General features: G+C 44.6%; 1 protein-coding gene across 1 annotated transcript in view; it reads right to left on the reverse strand.

Annotated features, from left to right (window-relative positions):
* Positions 1-6,670: 6,670 nt before the first annotated feature.
* The window catches only part of LOC311104263 (C-type mannose receptor 2-like), a 42,577-nt gene continuing 25,121 nt past the window's right edge, over positions 6,671-24,126 (reverse strand). Inside the window, exons 10-29 of the mRNA XM_084146045.1 lie at positions 23,876-23,991; positions 23,607-23,755; positions 23,041-23,261; positions 22,706-22,851; positions 22,201-22,297; positions 21,805-21,934; positions 18,513-18,545; positions 18,242-18,408; positions 17,821-17,989; positions 17,578-17,720; positions 17,215-17,329; positions 16,664-16,830; positions 16,340-16,448; positions 15,886-16,124; positions 15,492-15,657; positions 15,180-15,329; positions 9,272-9,391; positions 8,788-8,967; positions 8,022-8,045; positions 6,671-7,890 (exon numbers count right to left, since the gene is read on the reverse strand). Of these exons, the coding sequence (XP_084002171.1) occupies positions 7,670-7,890; positions 8,022-8,045; positions 8,788-8,967; positions 9,272-9,391; positions 15,180-15,329; positions 15,492-15,657; positions 15,886-16,124; positions 16,340-16,448; positions 16,664-16,830; positions 17,215-17,329; positions 17,578-17,720; positions 17,821-17,989; positions 18,242-18,408; positions 18,513-18,545; positions 21,805-21,934; positions 22,201-22,297; positions 22,706-22,851; positions 23,041-23,261; positions 23,607-23,755; positions 23,876-23,991 (2,862 nt within the window). The 3' untranslated portion in view covers positions 6,671-7,669. The remainder of the gene's footprint in view (positions 7,891-8,021; positions 8,046-8,787; positions 8,968-9,271; positions 9,392-15,179; positions 15,330-15,491; positions 15,658-15,885; positions 16,125-16,339; positions 16,449-16,663; positions 16,831-17,214; positions 17,330-17,577; positions 17,721-17,820; positions 17,990-18,241; positions 18,409-18,512; positions 18,546-21,804; positions 21,935-22,200; positions 22,298-22,705; positions 22,852-23,040; positions 23,262-23,606; positions 23,756-23,875; positions 23,992-24,126) is intronic.

Here is a 24,126-nt window from a genome sequence, read left to right on the forward strand (position 1 = left end):
AAATTATACAATTAATAAATAAATAAAAACATTAAAAATACTTCACCAGAGAGCATGAATTAGCCACAGAGGATCGATCATTAGCTTCTTAAAACCTCTACGGGATCGGTGTCCCTTATATGGGACGGTTGTTGCTCAATATGTGATATGTGACTAGAATGGTGTTGTAAACAGCAGCCAACTTTCTGGGACATAGACATGTCTTCTATGGGCAGAAATCTTAAATTATTGTTAATCTAACTGCAGTGTCCGATTTATAGTAGCTATTACAGCAAAAAAATACCATGCTATTGTTTGAGGATAGTGCACAACAACAAAAAACTTAACACGGCAACTGGTTTGATACATTAATCTCTGAAGGTAAATAATGTACTTACATTCAGAAATCTTGCTCTGATTTGTCATCCTGAGGGTCCCAGAGATAAAATGTAGTGTAGTTTTGTTTGAAAAATCAATGTTTTTATTAAAATGTAGGAACTGGGTTCTACAGTTTGACCTCTGACTCCACACCCACCCCGCCCGGCCATCTAGATGTGTGAAGGTTAGTGTCTTTTCTGTAGGGAAGCTAATGATCCATCATTTATGATATTCCTGGGAGTGTGCAAACTTAAATTTTGTATTACCATAGCATTTTTGTATGTTCTCTATAGTTATGTACTTGAAAACCAATTCGGCACATTTGGGAAAACTCCTGGAAGGCTTTATACAAAATATTGTGTAGTGATGTAATGTTTCACTCGATCAGTCTGAAACTTTGCACACACACTGCTGCCATCTGGTGGACAACATCTAAATTACATCTAGAATCCTACATCACTGTCTGGTCTTTCTTTTGCGTTAAAAGATGATGCTACAAAGAAATAAATAGAAAACGTGTTTTTTGTTTGTATTATCTTTTACCAGATCTCCTACATTAATTTCGCATTTCCACAAACTTCAAAATGTTTCCTTTCAAACGATATCAATAATATGCATATCCTTGCTTCAGGTCCTGAGCTACAGGCAGTTAGATTTGGGTATGTCATTTTAGGCAAAAATTGAAAAAAAGGGTCCGATCCTTAAGAGGTAAATTTTTTTTGCTGTGGATTGTTTCAGTGTGTAGGCCTATGCCTATTTGGGAAGCCCGCAATTTGGGCTGCCCATGTTGCAATATGTCTAGTTTGCAATATGTCTAGCTGATTGATTTGCGTCTGTCAGTGAAAAGCCTCTAAAATATTTGTGAAGATAATGTGTCTTGAGCATAATTTAAAATGTTGCAACAAGAAGAAGGGGAGGGGTGTGTGGCGAAGATATGGCTTGTCTCGCTCCAGAATGCACTCAGCTGTCTCCTGCCAATTCTTGTGCATTCATTGTTTCATTCTGTGAATTGTTTGCCCTTCGATTTATTTAAATCTTTATCAATTCCCCATTATATATGTCACCAGTAGGCCTGGTAAATGTACCGTTAATCCCCGTCATTTGGTTACATTAATTTCTGTTAATGCATGTATTAATTACAGTTATTTACCTGGCCTGCGGTGTGCAAATGTAGGAACGTGCCCATTTGGCAATGTCTGATTGTCTTAACTCACCACATCCACCACAAATAAGCTGAGCTTCTCAGTCATTTTTTCTTCACCTCACACATTGTAAAAAAAGTGTGTTTTTATTTAACATCCGTTGCAAATAATAGTTCCTACGTTTTTGAAAAATCTTTCCAACACTCCCGGCCTCGATAATCGCCAAGCCTCGGCGTGAAAAAGCAGAATATCATGATCTGATGATCCCATATATCCAGAGAAAACTTCATAAAAAAACAGCTGTCTGTCCCGAGCTCACTGACATGGGAAACTCTGAGGGCCCTGAATAGGCTAGTTGATACAATGTTGCAAGTTTGCTAGTGACAGCTTCTGGCCAGACCCAGTTGATGATTTAATACAATGTTGCACTTCACTAGCAATAGCTCAAGTCAAAGGGAGGCAGGGAGGCAGAGTAGAGAGATTAATGTGATTGAAAAAAACAGAGTTTTCATCAGGATATTTTCTACTGTTTTTATTTGTTTGCTTTAGGCCTATGTATTTTACTTAGTTAAATATGGAAGTTATAGGCCTACTGCTGCATTGGCCTATAGGCTCTCTATCTCTGAATTATATGCGCTTATTTCTTTAGCCGCCAATGGACCACAGCGTATCGATGTTTTCATATGGCAGAGGCTGGTGCTCTAAAAGTTAAAATTCAACTAAAGCGAGAGCACCAGCCTCTGCCATATGTAGTTTAGTTGAATTTTAACTTTTAGATTTGTATGATTAACCATGTGACAATGATTTTGAGAAATTAAAACGTTATTACTGAAATGAAACTGTTCCACAAAAATGCACATATAAAACTGTCACTCAGATCGGTAGATATGGTAGGCTAAATTGTAAGCTTCCCCAAACTTGAAACTCACGAGTTGCCATGGTCTACTATAAGACCCATAAACAAAAATTGTGAACATGCAAGCGCGTGCACACGTAGAAGGTCCCGTGAAAAAAACGTGCCCACCTATGGATAGCAAAGGCCCGTCCAACTGATTTGTTCTGTCGCCGGCCCTGCTTCAGCCTCTAACCGAGCTTCATCTATCCTGAATGGACGAGGCATCAGGTCCACTCTCTCTTCAAACTGCAGAAACAATACCAATTGTAGTGGCGCAGGCTTCTCAATAAATTCAACCACAGTAGTCTATGTAAAAAGCAGTGAGTCTGACGCAAATAAAAACATTCAAAAGTTTATCCGTTTTACCTTTTACATAGCAATGAAAAGTTTACAAAGAAAATGAATTTAACATGTTCAAAAACGGTATTCTTCTCGCCTACTGATCGAAGCAGTGATGTCATAGATATGACGTCATACGGATTAAACTAAATGGAGCATCTAGCCTATATAAAGGAGGGATTCATATACAAATATCCATAATGGAATGATCCAAATAGATAGAAATATTATCAATATAAACAAATATACAAATATTCACATAAATAATAATACTGTAATAACTTCAAATATAAAAAGTGTTCTGCCTAATCACTACACCCCTGGTCCATTGGTCCATGGAACAAACCCCTGGACAGACACCTAGGTCCAATAATATGCCAAACAGTGTACCCCTGGCCAGTGGATAGAGCCGTCGGACCTCATGTCCGCCTGGCTGGCACACCCAGTCTGACACACTGATTGTCTCAGTCTTACGGGTCTCCAGTTGAACTCATTACAATGGCTCACAGCACATTAGTGCTCCAGCTACAGCTAGGGGCAGCCAGCCACGATGCCTCGCTGCCAGATCAGCAGGAACAGGCAGGCCGCACATAGACAAGCTATTGGTGCCTGCCAAGCCAGGCAGAAGGAGCCCCTGCCAAAGCAAAGGTAGAGGACCTCGGTCCATTCTCCTCCAATGAGGTGTGGCAGATCAGGATCACAGCCTGTACTAAGAGTCTGAACAGACTGGATGGAGACAAAGCTGCAGACATTCAAGCAGACATAAACATGTACATACAGTAGATATGTATGGGGTCGAGAGAGAGAGAGAGAGAGAGAGAGACAGAGAGAAAGACAGAGAGAGAGAGAGAGAGAGAGAGAGAGAGAGAGAGAGAGAGAGAGAGAGAGAGAGAGAGAGAGAGAGAGAGAGAGAGAGAGAGAGAGAGAGAGAGAGAGAGAGAGAGAGAGAATATGACGCATCAGACCAGGAAAGTGAGGAACTCATTTGAAACACAGTCAAGCTGTTACTGTGAGCAAGACCTGCCCTCTGGTGGGGGTTCTTCAACATCACAACTACCTCTCTTACTAGTTCAATCATGATACAACAAGGCAACAGTAAACATCTCGTCCCCCCACAATAATGTGCATATAATGGTGTAACTAAAATACCAACAATTGTTGAAATAATTCTATTGACAGTAATTTAGCCAACATATATTTTATTAATTTCATATAAAAACAACAAATATTTTAAAAATCATAACAGGTACTTATTTGAACCTTTCTTCACAGGGACTCAAATTTAAAAAGCCCACCACAGTCACACAGTCAGTCCCAGACAGGGCAGAACATCAGGGCCAGACTCACACATCATCACTTTGTAGGCAGCTCCAAATTGTAGGCAGCACAAATTCATTACAACCAGTTAGCCAAAGTCATTTGGAAGCAGGGTGCTACAGCAACCATCCACTAGGCGGCAGGGTGAACCTACGACATTTCACTCTTTTCCTCGCTCATCTCCATTCCTCCCTCCCTGCCCCCATTCTTCCCCCAAACATGCCTGCCTGCCTGTCAGTCTCTCTCTCTCTCTCCATTCTTTCCCCCCCCCTTTTATCCCTTTCTCTCACCCGTCTCTTTGGCCCTGAGCCCTTCTGCTCTGATTGGTTCCAGACCTGCCACTGAGCTCTTCTTGCCGACTCAACATTCCACAGTTGGAGACGACAACACACACACAATCCCCCCTCTCTTCTCCGTCTCCTTCCACCATCCCTCCCCCTCTCTCTCCTCAGCCCCATTCGTCTGATTTACAGAGCAGAAAAGAGCTGGCTCACTGGCACACCAAGAGTTTCTATATGAAACTTCTCCAAAGCAGGACAGAAATCCGGCCATGACAGGGAGGGAACTGTAGGAGGAGGAATGTTATGAGGGGGAAGAAAACATCTGTATTTTCCTCCATATTCAAATGGGAACCCAGAAGTTAGGGTTTTGGTTGATTCCCTACCTTACATCTAGTTGTGCTCTGTTAGAAACCAATTTCCTCCCCCCAATAATTTACAACACAAGGTTATGACATGACAAGGGGAAATACGATGGATAAGTTGATCTTTCTATTTCTAAATGTTTAAAGATTGTGGTGGATCATTTCCCTTTTCAAACTAGTACTTTGGTTTTCCTAGCTGTATTCTGCATTGATATAGAGGTTGTTCCCCCAAGTAAGGTTATCTAGTACCTTGTGGAACACACCACAGACAAATGACAAGTTTGTTGCAACAACTCATTTCAGATGTGTCACGTTTCAAGCGAATGACCTACAGGTGACCTAAGCTACACCACATGATCAAAAGTATGTGGACACCTGTTCGTCTAACATTTCATTCCAAAATAATGGGCATTAATATGGAGTTGGTCCCCCCTTTGCTGCTATAACAGCCTCCACTCTTCTGTGAAGGCTTTCCACTAGATGTTGGAACATTGCTGCGGGGACTTGCTTCTGTTGGGCGATTAGGCCTGGCTCGCAGTCGGCGTTCCAATTCCTCCCAAAGGTGTTCGATGGGGTTGAGGTCAGGACCGCGCTTTGTGTACGGGGGCATTGTCATGCTGAAACAGGAAAGGGCCTTCCCCAAACTGTTGCCACAAAGTTGGAAGCACAGAATCGTCTAAAATGTCATTGTATGCTGAAGCATTAAGATTTCCCTTCACTGGAACTAAGGTCCTCCTCCACCAAACTTTACAGTTGGCACTATGCATTCGGGTAGATAGCATTCTCCTGGCATCCGCCAAAACCAGATTTGTTCGTCGGACTGCCAGATGGTAAAGTGTGATTCATCACTCCAGAGAATGCGTTTCCACTGCTCCAGAGTCCTATGGTGGCGAGCTTTACACCACTTCAGCCGGCGCTTGGCATTGCACATAGTGATCTTAGGCTTGTGTGCGGCTGCTCGGCCATGGAAACCCATTTCATGAAGCTCCTGACGGACAGTTATTGTGCTGACGTTGCTTCCAGAGGCAGTTTGGAACTCGGTAGTGAGTGTTGCAACCAAGGACAGACAATTTTTATGGGCTAGGCGCTTCAGCACTCGGCGGTCCCGTTCTGTGAGCTTATGTGGCCTACCACTCCGCGGCTGAGCAGTTGTTGCTCTTAGACTTTCCACTTCACAATAACAGCACTTACAGTTGACCAGGGCAGCTGTAGCAGGGCAGAAAGTTGATGAACTGACTTGTTGGAAAGGTGGCATCAAAGTCACTGAGCTCTTCAGTAAGGCCATTCTACTGCCAATGTTTGTCTATGGCGATTGATTGCATGGCTGTGTGCTCAATTTTATACACCTGTCAGCAACGGGTGTGACTGAAATAGCCGAATCCACTCATTTGAAGGGGTGTCCACGTACTTTTGTACATATAGGGTATGTTTTCCAGGGCTGCAGGTCAGTGTGTAATCGTACCACCAACAAACACAAACATTAACATGGGAAACCTAACCATCCGTACCAGTCATGAGACACAGACGTTCACCTACTTTACACCATGTTACCCATCCAAAAGCCAAGCCAAGGGAAGGAAATGAAACAAAAACAATTGAAAAGTACCTTAGTAATAATGCATGAACAAAGGAGTGAATGCACTGTCCTTTGCTTAAAGTAACTGTCTAGTGAAAATCTCACTTTTAAAAGTTAATACTCTGTTAACTCATAACCAAATAATGTTGTTGACTTATCCTATACTCGTATTTGTGGTCAAAGCTTAAATTGGAGAAAACCCCCCCCCACTTCAAACCTGTATCTCAAACAGACTGTTTAAAAAACGTGTTCACTGGCCAATCAGCGGTCTACTCGCATCAATATAATGACCGGTATACTCCCACACCATTCTGTTGTTGTGGTAGGCCCACACCATTCCACCACAGAAAAGCTGCTTTTTAAAATACTTCATTACCATTTTTTGGGAAGGAAAACTATTTCACTCATATTGTAATTCATTATAGGTCATATTTCATAGAAATCTGGAAACACTGGACAGTTACTTTAAGTAATAAATGTTGGCTCTTCTCATGATGGTGGTAGAAAGTGCTAAAACAAACCCTCTAAAACCCTCTAGAACGTTACATACTGAGATATAATGGGGGTCATACCCTTATCTTCCCCATCACACTGTACCAAGACAAAAAAACGGTATCAGTCTGTATCAATGTCAAATCTCAGGCTCCCCCCCCCCCCCCCCCCTCTCTCTCTCTCCTACTGTATGTGCGGTTGTGGTGTACAGGCCAGGGACTCTAAAATCGTCACTGTAAAATCACTGTCCTCTTCTCTTCCACACTGAAGTAAGTATTGCTTTCCAACCAGCCTCTGCTGACGTGTCAGTTAGAACAGAAGGGAGGGAGGGAGGGCAGGGGACGGGCAACAACAGAAGCTTCACCACAACAACCAGAATTTGAAGAAGGATTCACTACAGCTGCACTGGTTTTGACAAAAAACACACAAACAAACCAAAAGGAAATATACAAAACAAACCTGAAGTTAACCTCAGGTAAATACTGTCATGGTCTCGATGGAGGTTGTGTGGATATTTGGATGATACTGAGTCTCTTGACAAGCGAAGAACTGGTGCAAAGGCTTTGGCTTTTGGCATCTGCCTTTTAGACATAGTGACCAAAAACATGAACTTGTTTGAAATGAAATGCGAAACTGACATCAGAAACATTATTTCTATACTACTAGGAAAAGCAGTTCATATTGTAATTTGCATATTATTAACCCCTTTGGAGAATGACTGTTTAAATGGAATTTGATTGGCATCTGCTACGCTCTACACAGCACAGACCTTCAGCATCTTCAACATCTCTTCAAACAGAACAGGGACATAAAATGTAGAAGCAGAATGTGTATCAGTCAGTCAATATTAGGTACTCCCAGGTGTCTCCTGCCCAGGGGGAGGGGGGGGGGGGTCCTGGTTGGCTGTGCTACTCCGGCTGCTCGTTGAGCTCCATGTCAGACACCAGGATGTTCTTCTCGGCCTGTTCGGAGGGGTTGGAGTTGGTGCGGCTGTAGCGCGCCCCCTCGTAAGAGCCCAGGGAGCCCGCCTGGCGCCGGCGGTACAGGTAGATCATGCCCACGATGAGGATCACCAACACCAGGCCTGTCACCATGATCACGATCAGTGTGGGCAGGTGGTCCTCTTCAGCTGAAACAGACAGGGAGAGAGGGGGAGAGAGAGAAGGACTATTTTTTTTTACAGATTAGCATTACAGATTTAAACAAATCTAACATTTCATGACTTGAACAAACAACATAGGATATCCTATCCATACTTACAGACTACTGCCGAAGCCTCAGCACCTGCAACGAAAAAGATAACATTTGAGTTGTGTTGTCAGTTCAGAGATTGCTGTTGGCAGTTTTAAATGAAGCACAGTAAGTGGTCATACATCTTTGCTATCACTATTGTGAGAGATTTATTATGTTTATAATTGATGGGATGACTAACTTAGAAAGAATGCATTCTTGACTGGGCTAATGTAGGTTGTGACACCTGGCAGGCTGTGATTGATGTGAAGAGCTGTTTTAGGGGGTAAAGGGAGATAGGGATTTGTGTCTCCAGATGCTGGAATATACTGGTTCTTTGTGATCTGTGAACCTTCCTTGGACGTAGGAATGGTGTCTAAGGGAGCTGGCTCTTCTTACTATGACAGGTTGTTATGATATGGACATATGCCTGGTAACAGAGATGCATCAACGGATTGACTGAGTAAGTCTAAACCACGCTCAAGTCTCTACTCTAATTGGTCAGCAGAGAGGTGGGAAACTCCCTCTGTCAGAGTATTTGAGCAAGAACCCAGAACAATGGGTTAGTTCTCTGAAGTGCCCTGCGAGGTGTTTCAGAGAGCCCATATATACGAAACATCATATTTACCATTGAAGGTTTTTGCATTAATTAAAATAACTAGTATATCTTAGAAGTCGTGTTGACCTCTTTTGTTCCTAATACCAGATTTGAATTGACGCGACTTTGACACTATGTACATGTAGGACATTGTCCATATTGTTATTTGTCTGTGCTACAGTGTGAGGCCTTCCTTACTGCGTGGCCGTTTGCAGATGACTCCGTGCGTGCGGTTCTTGCAGGAGCCTGGTTTCCACAGGCCAGTGTTGCTCTGGATCCAGAAGCAGGTGTTGGGAAACAGCATGCTCAGGTTGGTGCCCTGCACCTCCCAGTTAGTGAACTTCACCTCTGCACTCTCAGACCACATCAGACTGCTCCCTGCAGGACAACACCAGGAACAACACACACACAAACACACACTGATGTTCACACAGTATGGCCATGCCTGTCTGAAGAATACCTTGAAATAGCCCTGGAATACCCTATTGCAAAAAGGTGGGTACAAATAATGTATGTTAATATATGAATGAGTATATGACTAGCATATGTCACTCTGATATTTGACTCTTCTTACATAACACATTAGATTATATGACCTTACAGTACATGATCTTTACATGTTTTTAACAGTAAGAATCATCTGTGTATACTTTCACTGTGTACTACCTGAGGAGTTCCTTACCTTTGGAGTTAAAGGTCATACCCAGCCAGGCTCCGTGGGCCTGCTCCTGGTAGCTCTGGATGTGCTCCCATACAAAGCCATTCTCTGTTTCATCCAGGACCGACAGCAGCTGGGCACCCACTGGGGGGGAGAGAGGGGGGCATAGATAGAGAGAGAGAGAGAGAGAGAGAGAGAGAGAGAGAGAGAGAGAGAGAGAGAGAGAGAGAGAGAGAGAGAGAGAGAGAGAGAGAGAGAGAGAGAGAGAGAGAGAGAGAGAGAGAGAGAGAGAGAGAGAGAGAGAGAGAGAGAGAGAGAGAGAGAGAGAGAGAGAGAGAGAGAGAGAGAGAGAGAGAGAGAGAGAGAGAGAGAGAAGGTCAGATAACCATATTGAGATAATTAAATGCGGTCAGAGAAGAGTTGACAGACAGAGGGAGGTGTGAAACAGAGAAAGAGAGGGATGATGAGAAGGAAAATGAAAGCGAGAAATCAGGAGATAATAAAGCGAGTGCATTTCAATAAAAGCTCAATGAATCACAGCTAATTTAGACTTATTGACATATTTGGTCATGATGTCAGTGCTGAGCGCTGAAAGCTCTCTCCATGACAACAGCGATTGAGTGGAGAGAGGAAGCTACTCTTCCTGGGGTCCAGCAAAATTAAGGCAGTTATACAATTTTAAAAACATTACAATATATTCATAACAAATTTTACAACACACTAAGTGTGTGCCCTCAGGCCCCTACTCCACTACCACATATCTACAACACAAAATCCATGTGTACGTGTGTGTATAGTGCATATGTTATCGTGTGTGTAGCATGTGTCTGTGCCTATGTGTGTGTTGTTTCACAGTCCTCGCTGTTCCATAAGGTGCATTTGTATCTGTTTTTTAAATCTGATTCTACTGCTTGCATCAGTTACCTGATGTGGAATAGAGTTCCATTTGGTCATAGCTCTACGTAGTACTGTGTGCCTCCTATAGTCTGTTCTGGACTTGGGGACTGTGAAGAGACCTCTGGTGGCATGTCTTGTGGGGTATGCATGGTTGTCTGAGCTCTGTGCTAGTCGTTTAAATAGACAGCTCGGTGCATTCAACATGTCAGTACCTCTCACAAATACAAGTAGTGATGAAGTCAATCTCTCCTCCACTTTGAGCCAGGAGAGATTGACATGCATATTATTAATGTTTGCTCTCTGTGTACGTCCAAGGGCCAGCCGTGCTGCCCTGTTCTGAGCCAATTGCAATTTTCCCAAGTCCCTCTTTGTGGCACCTGACCACACGACTGAACAGTAGTCCAGGTGCGACAAAACTAGAGCCTGTAGGACCTGCCTTGTTGATAGTGCTGTTAAGAAGGTAGAGCAGGGCTTTATTATGGACAGACTTCTTGTCACGCTCTGGCTCCGGGACTGTGTATTTTGAGCCAGGGTGTGTTCATTTGGTTGTGTTTGGTATTGGGTGTGTTGTATTTGGTTGGGTTTCCTTGTTTGGTCGTGTGACTCCCAATCAGTGGTAACGAGTGTCAGCTGTCGGCTCGTTATCTCTGATTGGGAGCCATATTTAAACTGTCAGTGTTCACCTTAGTGTTGTGGGTTTTTGTTCCTTGTCAGTCATTGTAACTGAGGACTTCACGATTTGTCATTGTTTGTTGTTTTTGTAGTGAGTACTTTAATTTAATAAAGTCATGTTCGCTCAACGCGCTGCGCTTTGGTCTCCCTCATTAGACGATCGTGACAGAAAAACCCACCTTAACCAGATCAAGCAGCATGAAGAAGAGAGAGGATGGACTTGGGAGCAGTTGAGTAGGAGTCTCGACTGGGCCAAGCCAAGAGAAGAGGAGAGAGGTTGGACTTTGGAGCAGTGGGGTGATAGTCTGGCGAGAACGATGGAGGCCTGGTCCACGAAGAGGAGAGAACCCCAGAAAATTTTTAGGGGGGGGCTCACGACGTCGGACCAGCAGGAGGCCGCGATAGAGCGGTCCAGTGGGTTGCCGGAGGAGGCCGTCGGGTTACGGGGGCCACTGGTCGAAGAGGGGATGGAGGAAGTAGAGGCACGGCGAGAGGTACTGGCGTGTGTTGCCAGTCCGGTCCGGCCCGTTCCAGATCCCGGTGTAGGGCCAGTGGTGTGTGTCCCCAGTACAGTCCGGCCCATCCAAGCTCCTCGCACCAAGCCAGTGGTGTGCGTCATCAGCCCTGTCCGGCCCGTTCCTGCTCTCCGCGCCAAGTCTGTGGTGCGCGTCGCCAGCCCTGTCAGACCCGTGCCTGCTCTCCGCACCAAGTCTATGGTGCGTTTCGTCAGCCCTGTCCGGCCTGTTCCTGCCACTCGCACCAAACCAGGGGTGCGAGTCGTCAGCCGGATTCTGCCTGTTCCTGCCACTCGCACCAAGTCAAGGGTGCGAGTCGTCAGCCGGATTCAGCCCATTCCTGCTACTCGCACCAAGCCAAGGGTGCGAGTCGTCAGCCGGATTCAGCCCATTCCTGCTACTCGCACCAAGCCAAGGGTGCGAGTCGTCAGCCGGATTCAGCCCATTCCTGCTACTCGCACCAAGCCAGGGATGCGAGTCTTCAGCCTGGTGAGGCCTGTTCCGGCTCCACGCACCATGCAAAGGGTGCGTATCGTCTGCCAGGTCCGGTCCATTCCTGCCTCACGCGCCAAGCCAGGGGTGCGCGTCGGCAGTCCTGATCCAGCTAACTGGGTCAGATCGGACTGGGGGCACTACGGGGGGATTGTAGTAGGGTGGTGGTCAAGCCCGGAGCCGGAGCCGCCTCCGAGGAGCAATACCCACCCAGCCCTTCCCTATTTGGGGTGTAGGCGCGGTCGGAGTCCGCGCCTTTAGGGGGGGGTACTGTCACGCTCTGGCTCCGGGACTGTGTATTTTGAGCCAGGGTGTGTTCATTTGGTTGTGTTTGGTATTGGGTGTGTTGTATTTGGTTGGGTTTCCTTGTTTGGTCGTGTGACTCCCAATCAGTGGTAACGAGTGTCAGCTGTCGGCTCGTTATCTCTGATTGGGAGCCATATTTAAACTGTCAGTGTTCACCTTAGTGTTGTGGGTTTTTGTTCCTTGTCAGTCATTGTAACTGAGGACTTCACGATTCGTCATTGTTTGTTGTTTTTGTAGTGAGTACTTTAATTTAATAAAGTCATGTTCGCTCAACGCGCTGCGCTTTGGTCTCCCTCATTAGACGATCGTGACACTTCTCTCCATATTAGCTACTGTTGTATCAATATATTTCGACCATGACAGTTTACAATCCATGGTTACTCCCAGCAGTTTAGTCACCTCAACTTGCTCAATTTCCACATTATTTATTACAAGATATAGTTGAGGTTTAGGTTTTAGTGAATGATTTGTCCCAAATTCAATGCTTTCAGTTTTAGAAATATTTAGGACTAACTTATTCCTTGCCACCCATTCTGAAACTAACTACAGCACATTGTTAATTGTTGCAGTCATTTCAGTCGCTGTAATAGCTGACGTGTATAGTGTTGAGTCATCCGCATACATAGACACACTGGCTTTACTCAAAGCCAGTGGCATGTCGTTAGTAAAGATTGAAAAAAGTAAGGGGCCTAGACAGCTGCCCTGGGGAATTCCTGATTCTACCTGGATTATGTTGGAGAGGCTTCCATTAAATAACACCCTCTGTGTTCTGTTAGACAGGTAACTGTTTATCCTCAATATAGCAGGGGATGTAAAGCCATAACACATATGTTTTTCCAGCAGCAGACTATGATCGATAATGTCAAAAGCCACACTGAAGTCTAACAAAACAGCCCCCACAATGTTTTTATCATTAATTTCTCTCAGCCAATCATCAGTCATTTGTGTAAGTGCTGTGCTTGTTGAATGTCCTTCCCTATAAGCGTGCTGAAAGAACGTTGTCAATTTGTTTACTGTAAAATAGCATTGTATCTGGTCAAACACCATTTCTTCCTAAACTTGACTAAGGGTTGGTAACAGGCTGATTGGAATGACTTTTGCTTCCCTCTAGGCCTGAGGGCACACACTTTCTATTAGGCTTACATTGAAGATATGGCAAATAGGAGTGGCAATATCGTCCACTATTTTCCTCAGTAATTTTCCATCCAAGTTGTCAGACCCTGGTGGCTTGTCATTGTTGATAGACACCTCTTCCACACTCACTTTACAGAATTCAAAATTACAATTCTTGTCTTTCATAATTTGGTCAGATATACTTGGATGTGTAGTGTTAGTGTTTGTTGCTGGCATGTCATGCCTACATTTTCTAATCTTGCCAATGAAAAAATCATTAAAGTAGTTGGCAATATCAGTCGGTTTTGTGATGAATGAGACATCTGATTCAATGAATGATGGAGCTGAGTTTGCCTTTTTTCCCAAAATGTCATTGAAGGTGCTCCATAGCTTTTTACTATCATTCTTTTTGTATCATTTATCTTTGTTTTATTGTGTAGTTTCTTCTTCTTTTTATTCAGTTTAGTCACATGATTTCTCAATTTGCAGTACGTTTGCCAATCGGTTGTGCAGCCTGACTTATTTGACATTCCTTTTGCCTCATCCCTCTCAACCATACAATTTTTCAATTCCTCATCAATCCACAGGGATTTAACAGTTTTTACAGTCATTTTCTTAATGGGTGCAAGCTTATTAGTAACTGGGATAATCAATTTCATAAATGTGTCAAATGCAACGTCTGTTTGCTCCTCATTACACACCACGGACCAACAAATATTCATTACATCAACAACATAGGAGTCACTACAAAACGTATTGTTTGACCTCTTATACACTATATTAGGCCCAGCCTTTGGAACTTTGGTTTTCCTAGATATGGCTACTATATTGTGATCACTACATCCGCTGGATCTGGATACTGCTTTCAAGCACACTTCTGCAGCATTAGTAAAGATGTGATCAATATATGTTGATGATTTCATTCCTGTGTTGTTTGTAACTACCCTGGTAGGTTGACTGATAACCTGAACCAGGTTGCAGGCACTGGTTACAGTTTGAAGCTTTTTCTTGAGGGAAGGAGTAGGAGTAGGCACAGCGGCCGCACACACAGGTACCCCTAGCGACGAAGGTGCAGGAAGATCAGGCTCCAGGGCGGCGAAACTATTTGTTGTTTGTATCCGCTCCGGGCCTCTCATTGGGAGTATAGACTGCTTTGCGGGAGGCCGCTGTCTTTGGCTTCCATGGCTCGTGACATGCGACCATCGTTGATTGCCATGCTCCTCTTGCTGTGCTCCTTCGACTCCGCTATCAGATGGGGGAGGAGAGGCAGGAGATGGCTCCCCTGGCAAACGAACTCCGGGCAACACCGGCCAGTCGAATAACGACAAACGACAAGGCGGAGATGCATCCAACAAGTGTGAACGCTGTCCAGCCACCGGCGTAGAAAAGGTAAACATTCCACTCTGCGTTTCCCCCAGTTTCTTACGTAGGTTGGCGACCTGCGTGATCAAGGAAGCCACCTCAAGCCTATAATCCTCGGCAAGCAAACAATAGCCACATTGGAACTCTGAGTGATCCAGTTTGTCCCGAAACAAAGCGTAGTAGATACAGCTCCTACAGCGCTTGAACCGTTCATTTACTTCTCCAGACAAAGATGGCTCCATTGGAAAACTCATCTGGAACTAACTTTGTTAGCTTGATGGCTAGCAACTTAGCTAGGTTAGCGGCTCTTTCAAGCAGTTAAGCGGGATTCCGGGACAAGAAATAGCGGTCCTAGCTGTTAAAAGCTAACCGAATCCACTGTTGTGCGTCCCAAATGGCATCCTATTCTCTATAGGGCTCTGATCAAAAGTAGTGTACTACATAGGGAATAGGGTGCCATTTGGGACACACACGATGTGCATGTATAGTGTCATGTATAGAGACTAAGGAGTGTCTGGCTGACTAAGGGCATGTCTGGACTGTGTGATTGGCAGGTGACAGAGTGTCCTCCTTACCCTTCCTGCAGGAGGAGTGGGCGTCGGTCTGCAGCCGTAGGTTCTGCAGGTTGAAGGAGTAGCAGTGGTTCCTGAAGGGCACCCAGGCCCAGTCGCCCAGAGAGTGAGGGCACTGTCCTGGGTAACTCCACTGGTGCACCACAGCCTCCTCTGGTGGAGAGAGATAGAGAGAGAGAGAGCAGGACAGGGCTTACACATATACTGCATTATCCTATTGATAAAACACACACACACAAACATGCACACATACACGGATGCACAAATACACACACACACACACACACACACACACACCCACACACACACCCACACCTGTATTAATCTGACAGATGGCAGCATCCAGTTTAGCGTCACAGGGGGTCATAGTCCACTGCCCCACCGTGGTCATGTGACCACATCCAGACAGTTTATTAGGCTCCCCATCCCGCCAGGCAGTGTAAGTCAGGTCCTCCTCGCCCAACCAGCTGAAGCTCCGCCCCTGAGTGTGGAACAGAGGAGGAGTTAATCATAATATTCTGACTCCAAGTCTTACCTCATTGGCCAATCTAGTTAAATAAATCTTTGAAGATCTGATTATATCAATGTAATATTGTAGTGTTACAATTATCTCACCCTACATTTTACCATGTTGTTGTATCAAAACAAACCAATAAAGATCTCGTAAATGTGCATAACTCCTCCTAGCTTGTCATGTCCAGGGCCTCACCCCAGAGTTGTAAAGGCCGATCCATGCTGGGAGGTGTAAGCTGTTCATCAGCAGGGTGAGGTAAGCCTGTTGGTAGGGGTCTCTCACTGAAGCCAACGTCCCGTTCAGAGACTCGCACACATGCAGCGCCCCTGTCCAGTCCAGACGCTTCTTCACTACGCGGTACGACACCCCACCCAGCTCCAGGGCTCCCGACAGGGAGGATGGCAGGAGGGCAGGGCCAGAGGGCAGAGCTGGGTCTAAGGAGACAAAGTTATATCAGCATATAAAGGAAACTGTTTCTGCTGACTGATATAAACACAACTGTTTAATATATCAGGTATGTGTTTCAGTAGGTACAGTACCATGTAACAGATTCACACAGGAATGCTTGTCTACTACACCATTCACTGGTTAGTTATGTTATGCACTGTTGCATTGCGAGTAGCTGTGCAGTTTGGAGTTGTGACTGTACCTTGTTTCTTCTGGCAGATGTAGCCATGTTTCTCCATCTCACAGGCCCGGGACGCCCACATGCCAGTATTCTTTGCTGGGTTCCCATGGATCATCACCACACAGTTACCCTGTCAGGTGTCAATGATGTCATCAACAATGGACATGACAAAGACTGGACCACAGACCAAGTGTGTGTCCCAAATGGCACCATATTCCATATATAGTGCACTACTTTCGACTAGTGAACTGGTTCTAAAGTAGTGCACTATGTAGGGAATAGGGTTCCATTTGGGATGCAAGACTGGATTAATACAGAAACAGATGAGACCAGGGTGGTATGTACCGGAGTCTTGTTGTGGAGTGGTCCACTGTTGTCCAGGGGTTCTCCAGAGGCCCAGTTGGTGTAGCTGAGGAGTCCAGGATGAGCCCACTGGAAGTGGCCTTTAGAGTCAGACGTCAGCCCCACCCACAGGTCAAAACTCACGTTGGACAGCAGAGTGGTGACAAAGGCTGTGGGAGACAGCATGCATGATGTTATTCAGTGCTTCCCAAACTTTTTCACTCATGCCCCCCTTTCATCATTGGGGAACTGGACATGTCTGACAAGTTATAAAAAGCTCTCTAAGGTCTGCAATGACTGACATGACAAGAGCAAAACTGATGATGCACTACCCAATTTCGAAAATTGGGTAATGCATTCTACTATTACAACTTTCAAGAAGAAGTTGAAAGCCTGACTGAGTTCCTTAAAAAGTACGTTATTGCGTATGTTCATCTCACCCGACAGTTTGGGAACCACTGATGTTTTTGATGGTGTATGTGTGTGTGTGCCCTTGTGTGTGTGTGTGAAACCGTGCGTGTGTTTGTTTGTGCGTCAGTTGAGAATAAAACTACCTTGCTCTACGTGATTGGGTACCACAGCCAAGGCTCCTCCCTGTGACTCACACATGAGCCTGGCTCCTGACCATGTGGCCCTCCGGGTCTGCTCATGACCAAACACCTTATAACACTACACACACACAAACAGGAAGGTGAGAGGTCAGGTCAGGAAGGACAATCATGCTCTCACACTTAACATAACCCAGGAGAAACCAGTACCTCAGGTGAGAGGTCAGTTTGAGATCTAACGTGAGATCTGATCACAACTGAGTGGCTAAAATGGAAGATCAAATCATAACATATCACAGTTATGTCACATTCATATAACTTTCACATCTTTATCAGTACAGTATGAACTACATAACCCAGGAGCCCTACCTTGTGCAGGAAATGGGCCCAGCCATCGGGGCAACCCGCGGGGGGCAGGGTGGTGGAGGGTGTGGGTGGGATGGTGCCTGTGACATTCACTCTCTTACAGATGTAGGGCAGGTCTGAGTGGCATTTCTGATCTGCCCACTCCGCTGTAGAACGTTTTAGAATGAAAGATGAAATGTTGTTTAAAAAAAACACACAAAATATGCTATTTACGAGACAAACTGTACAGCATCCCAGAATCCTCACCTTTGCTGACTGACATGTGGACACATTTGCGGTCACGGCTGAGTGGGTGTGGCCTGCCGAAAGCCCAGGACACATAGTTGAGCACAGAGTGGTCTGACCAGCGGAAACGGCCATCGTTCTCATACGTATGAAGCCCCACCCACCAGTGGTCCCCCTCTACCTTGGTCATCTGCAGGTGAGAGAGAAAACACACATGACCTCCAGTGACATGCAGTGATGTACAGTACAGCACAGACTATTGGCTTGGATAAAACAGCACATGTCCATCCATGTGGTGGTTGATGGTTGGTACCTTTTGTAGAGTTATGAAAGTGCCCATGTGGATGTTTAATTCTGTCATGTTCTTCATGAACATGAAGCAGTTATAAAAGGGTTATAAAGTTTTTTTTAAATAAAGGGTTATAAAGGTTATGTGGGGCACCTTGTGCAGTGTGTTGGCCAGGAAAACCTCCTCTGCAGAAGAGTGGATGGAAGCCAGAGAAGCATTGAGCCAGGAACAGATCCTCTGGGCTTGGTCCCACGTAGACCGGAGGTCAAAGAACTTATACTCTGCCTCCTGGAAGCCCACCCACTCACTGCGAGTGGGGGCTGGGGGGAGGAGAACGAGGGGAAGCAAAGAAGGAGAAGGTGCTAGTTGGGTTATGATGGGAGACTATACAAATAACAGAGACAATGAGAGGAGTGTGGTTTACCTTCAGTGGGGTTTGGATCCTTATCAACTTTTCCTGAAAACACAAAACACCAAAGTGGTCTGAATTCATAATTCATAACAAATTCATAACCCTAGTGCTGAGTGATTAGTGCTTTTTGAGGTCGGTTCGGTTTCGGGTCGATTATTCTTTTCAACAGAAAAAGCATTATGAAATAACTACAATGATAGAGCTTTTTAATGGAAATTCCAAAACCAAAAATAGTGAACATTCAATTGCCAAAACATTGAAAATATTCCATTGTCTCTGTCAGGTACACATTGGGTAGACATCAACAGAAAAATGAAATGACTATGAAATAATACAATATTTCAGGTGTGTATATTACTTAATTAATGACTTTATTATTTCCCATACTGTACTGTCTTTAGTCATCCTATTTAGCTAGGCTAGCCTGCCTAAGTATGCTGCAGAGCTGTCTGACAAAATCATTTTACTAGTTGTTCAAAGTAGATAAGGCATACTTCACAAACTGTTTCTGTCCCTCCTGTTGTTGTGTTGTGTACATTCCTCTCTCATGAGGTCTATGCAGTCTGTGTGTATCCAACCTAACGTAGCAGGCGTAAAAGTGTATCCGTCCAGAGATCTGTATATAATGAAGTGATGCTTATGTCTCCGCCCTAATAATGGGAGTCGTTGTCCCAAAGGCGGGAGGCAGGCGACAAGCTTAGGTCCAAAATAAGCCCATAGAAACGCATTGGGTTTATTTTGAGCTTATTTTGGACCGATTTTGTCGAGACTGAAACCTCTCGCTTTGCCTCTTCCTCTCTGACCTGTCTCTATCTGAGCCTGAAAAAACTGGTGCAATTGATTATGGTCATTGTAGTTAATTACACATTTTTTGCGCTGAATTAGGTTGAATATGTGGCTCGTTTCAGGAAACGAGGCATATGTCGCGTGTCACTAATTTATTTGAAGGCATTTGAATGTAAACATAAATGTTTTTATCAAAATGAGTTTTTTGGCAGAAATGCCTTCTGGAACATCTGAAACTTCATATGACTTAATAACAAACTTGCATGCCATCTGTAAATATGAATACAATTGTTAAATTACGAGCCTAGTTGCTTTAGCCATGGAAAAAGACAGGAACCTTCCCGCTAGCCATGATTGGCTGAGATAATGGATGGGCTGGACATGCCGAGAGATGAGTTCGGATTGGTCTGCCATGTAGCAAGCTTCTGTCTATAACATGAGCTGCTCAGTATGTGTAGGTAATCCTTTCTAACGCGGCTTTTTTTAAAGATATCACGAAGAGCTGCAAAAGTGTTGCTAATGCTCTCCACTTTCTGGAGGCCGAGTCTTGAAATCAGAGGAATGTCCGGTGGAAGCAGAGTATGATAGCTAAGGAGATGAAGAACATTCTGGCGTTTGATTGCAAATATGCAGAGGGTGTCGAAAAGAGAACACACAGAAGGCTGTTGTAAAAAACACCTGTCTCCGGATTACATCTTCAAACTAAGGGCAACCATGGCATCCGTGGCAGAGAGGGAGAAGCGTTCATCCATATATATGGGTAAGAGAGTCTAGCTAGCTACATTTTCAGATATTATGCGTTTCTGTCAGAAAGTCGTTTTCATAGCAAGTTAAAGTGTACTGTTAGCTAGCTAATGTTAGCTGGATGGCTCGTTAGCTAACGTTACATGTATGATCTGTGTAGTAATATTATTCGTATCTCAGAGCCATTTGCATTGCTAGTTATAGCCTAATGTTAGCTAGCTAGCTAACATTGAACCTAGCTGGTTAGCATTAGCTACCTGCAGATTCATGCAGGGTAGTAACATTATGAGTTGGGATTATGGTTCATTGTTTAAATAGCTAGCTAGATGTCTAAACAAAAGACTCCACTATGCAAGTAACCATTTCACTGTACCATTTACCCTTTCTGTATCCTGTGCATGTGACAATAAACGTAGATTATATTTTATATAGTGTGTGTATACCAGAGACGGTAATGTGAGAACAACGTGACCTGCACCAAAGTCAAATTAGGATATAACGTTAGGCCAACGAGACAGTGTCCAAGTTCAAAAATTCTCAGGTAGAATACCCTGCTTTTATTTCATCACACTCACAAATGTAAGCTATTTTCTGTCATTAGCTCACCATTAACTTGTAAATAATTATCTTGTTGTGAGTTTATTTCCTTTAATAATAAATACAAATTAGCTCAAGTTTAGACGTTGTCAGCTACTGTATATGATATGGTCATTATTTGAACTGGCTAGCCAGCTAACTTAAAGATAGCTGGCTAGCTAACAAGCTAGAAACTAACCAAAACATTGTTTAGAAAGTTGCTTTTATTTGCCTGGTTTGCTAGATTGACATATACTAAATTTACTTTTAAACGGATGCGTTTATTGGTGTTTAAATACACCAGTTATGCTATTTTGGACCACCAGGCTGCTGATGTCATGCAGCCTGTCATTTTTGTGCTTATACTTTTTCATAACAACAAGTTTGATGTCGGAAGACAATAGAATGTTCATGATGTCACTGCGACAACTGTCTACAGACATGTCGATAGACGTAGTATATACCCGCCTTTAGTCTTGAAATCTTTGGTTGTTTAGTACACTACCGTCCTCACTCTATTTAGCACATGGCCTCACATGTGAATCCTTAAAGAGATGGGTGGGGCTAAGGCTTAAGAGGGTGTGAACGATGCTGAATGGGTGTAGACAAAGAAGAGCTCTCCAGTAGGTGTACCAAAACATTCAAGGGCCATTTTCTCAAAAGTGGTGTTACAAGTTTATCAACTTCCAAAGCAGAATTACTGTCCCATTGTTCCTCAACTGTATTGTATGATATACAATTTTCTAGCTCTGAGTCTCTACTTTTATCCAATGTAAAAAACACAATTTCAAATGTTGTTACATAAGACCAAATCGAGCCGATCGGTCACATATTTGCTTAATGAAAACTACAACTCCCTTCAGCCCAACATCCCACATAGTTATTGTCTGTATATCTCTCCTGTATTATTTGATTTCTCTCTAGAGAAATGGCGCATTGGGCTCCCAAAAAACCCCGAACTAAATGGAATTCAAGTAATTGAACCGATGTCGGACAATTAGTTGTTTAATAACTGAGATTTTTTTCTACGATTAATCGCTCAGCACTACATAACACAGAATTGAATATTCAAAATGAAAGCTTTCAGGCAATAACAAGGGCCCCTTGTGTCAGTGTCTCCATTGTGTCTGTATACAGCAGTAGCACTGCTTTGTGACTGTATCTGTGTCTATGTGTGGTTCTGTTGTCTTGCTGTTACCTTTGGGGATCTTGCAGATCCAGTCCAGTTCAGAGTCACAGCGCATGGCCAGCCAGGTCATGGTGCCCAGGTCTGCTGCTGCACACTGACGGATGTCGTAGTAGTAACGCCCAAAGTTCTGGTACGTATACTGACATACAGAGGAAGATGGGTTGAGATGTTACAAAAGTAGCTACAAAGTAGGTAGCTATATATATAAGCTTTGAGCTACACGTATATGGTGCAAGAGGCTGTATGTTGTTGCAGCTGGGCTGTACCTATCAGTAAATTAAGGTTGCTGTGTTATGCTGGGTCAATAATATATAGTGCTGTGGTTTGGCTGCTCTAATTAGTTCCATAGACATGCTGTGAAGTAATTCTGTGGCTGGATGACTGAATGGTGATGCTGTGACTCACGGCCAGTCCGTCGCTCCACTTCCAGCTACCGTTGTCCAAGGGGTTCCTGCGGTTCAGTCCGATCCAGAACCAGTGCTGCTCATGGTCCTCTGACTCCCTGTGGACCATCATCATCATCATCAACATCATCATTGTCATCACCATAAAAAATAATATATATTCTTTCGCTGTGCCCTTGAGCCAGGCACTTAACCCTAATTGCTCCAGCGGCGCTGTACAATGGCGACCCTGGCCGTGACCCCACTCCCTGCGGGTATCTCAGGGGGAGTTGGAATATGCAAAAAAACACATTTCCATTACACACTTGTGTGTAACAGGACAAATATAAACACCCCCAACAATTATAATCATCATCATCATTACCACCACATTCCCTCTTTCAATTACAAACCCATCCCATCCCCTTTTCAAATAACAACCACAATCTCCCTCCATCCAGTCTAGGCCCCGTAACAGAGTCCCATTCAAACAGCCCATGCATGATCAAGGTGGAGCGTCCACCCACCCAAAGGCTTCGTGTAGTATCTGCAGTATGAAGTGCTCCTCCTCTGGGCCACTGACACTCAGCAGGTTGGCTCCATGGTGTCTCTGACAGGCTAGGTGGGCCTGCAGCCAGCTCAGCTTCTGGTCCATCTGGGCCGAGTGGAACACCTGGGACACACACACATGCAGGCATGCAGGCAGACAGGCACGCACGCCCACACACACACACACAGACACACGCACAGGAGCGTTAGAGGCAAATACATGGTATCTATATTGACTACACTAATACATATGCTTAAAATATATGGTGCATTCTGTGTAGTTATATCAAGCAGTGGTAAAGGTGTAGGATACCTTGTAGCAGTGGTGCAGCTTGCCGTTTGTCTTCCACCCGTTGGGGCAGGATCCAGTGAGGCTGGGGGTGGGCTGCGGGGCGGGGGGCTCAGGGCTGAGGGACGTGTCCTGATTCAGTCTACAGATGAACTTAGCCCGGGCCGACGCACAGTCCTTCACCTCCCATAGGCCTGTGGCGTAGCCCGTCTCCATGGTTACACAGCCCCCTTTGATGTTTCCTCCTGACAGAGGAGAGGGGGTGAGAGAGTTGTTCATGTTACGTAGTTGTATGAGTCTGGGACTGGGAGTAACTGACTGACTGACACACCAGTTAGGATGGTAGAGATCATAACAAAAGAGGGTCTTAAAAATGGTAAACAAATCACCTGATTAAGTCATTGACAATTTAGCCACAATAAATACTCAAGAGATAAGTGTTTATCTCAGATCTAGTTTGTGAGGGTTTAGACAGGGCTCTGGGCATATGGCATACAGTACAGACAGGTACCCTGAAGACTAGTACATGACCAACATGTCCATCATGATAGCTATGTGGACAGATAGAGAGACAGAGGTCCATGTCCCACCTGGTTGGTCTCTGTTCCAGTTGGTATAGGCCACTTCATCCCCACTGAGCCAGTGGAATTTTCCGGGGCTGTTCTGGTCAAGCAGGGCTATCCAGAATGAATCCCCAGAACGACCAAACACCAGACTGTTGACAAATGCCTGCTCAAACCTACAACAACACACATGGACAAGGGTCAGTGGTCAGAGGTTACACTCAGTGTGTGTGTGTGTCTGTGTGTGCTTGCGTACGTGCATGAGTGTATGTACAGGTATGCATGTGTGTGTGTACCTATTGGTGATGGTGACGAGGGTAGCTCCGCTGCCAGCGCAGGCCTTCCTGCCATCCTCGAAGGTCACCTGCTCCTCTCCCACCCAGTAGCAGGCCGGACTGTGCCAACTCCAGCCCTGACGAGAGAGAGAGGTGGGGGAGAGAGAGGAGAAAGATTGAGTAGCATTTAAATAATAACTGTCCAAAGAGATCTATCTACATGTCCAAAGAGAACTATCTACATCCAGAGACTTGCATGAAAACACAACCAG

Source organism: Coregonus lavaretus (assembly GCF_964263955.1).
Source record: "Coregonus lavaretus genome assembly, chromosome: 28".
In the NCBI taxonomy this organism is placed as follows: domain Eukaryota; kingdom Metazoa; phylum Chordata; class Actinopteri; order Salmoniformes; family Salmonidae; genus Coregonus; species Coregonus lavaretus.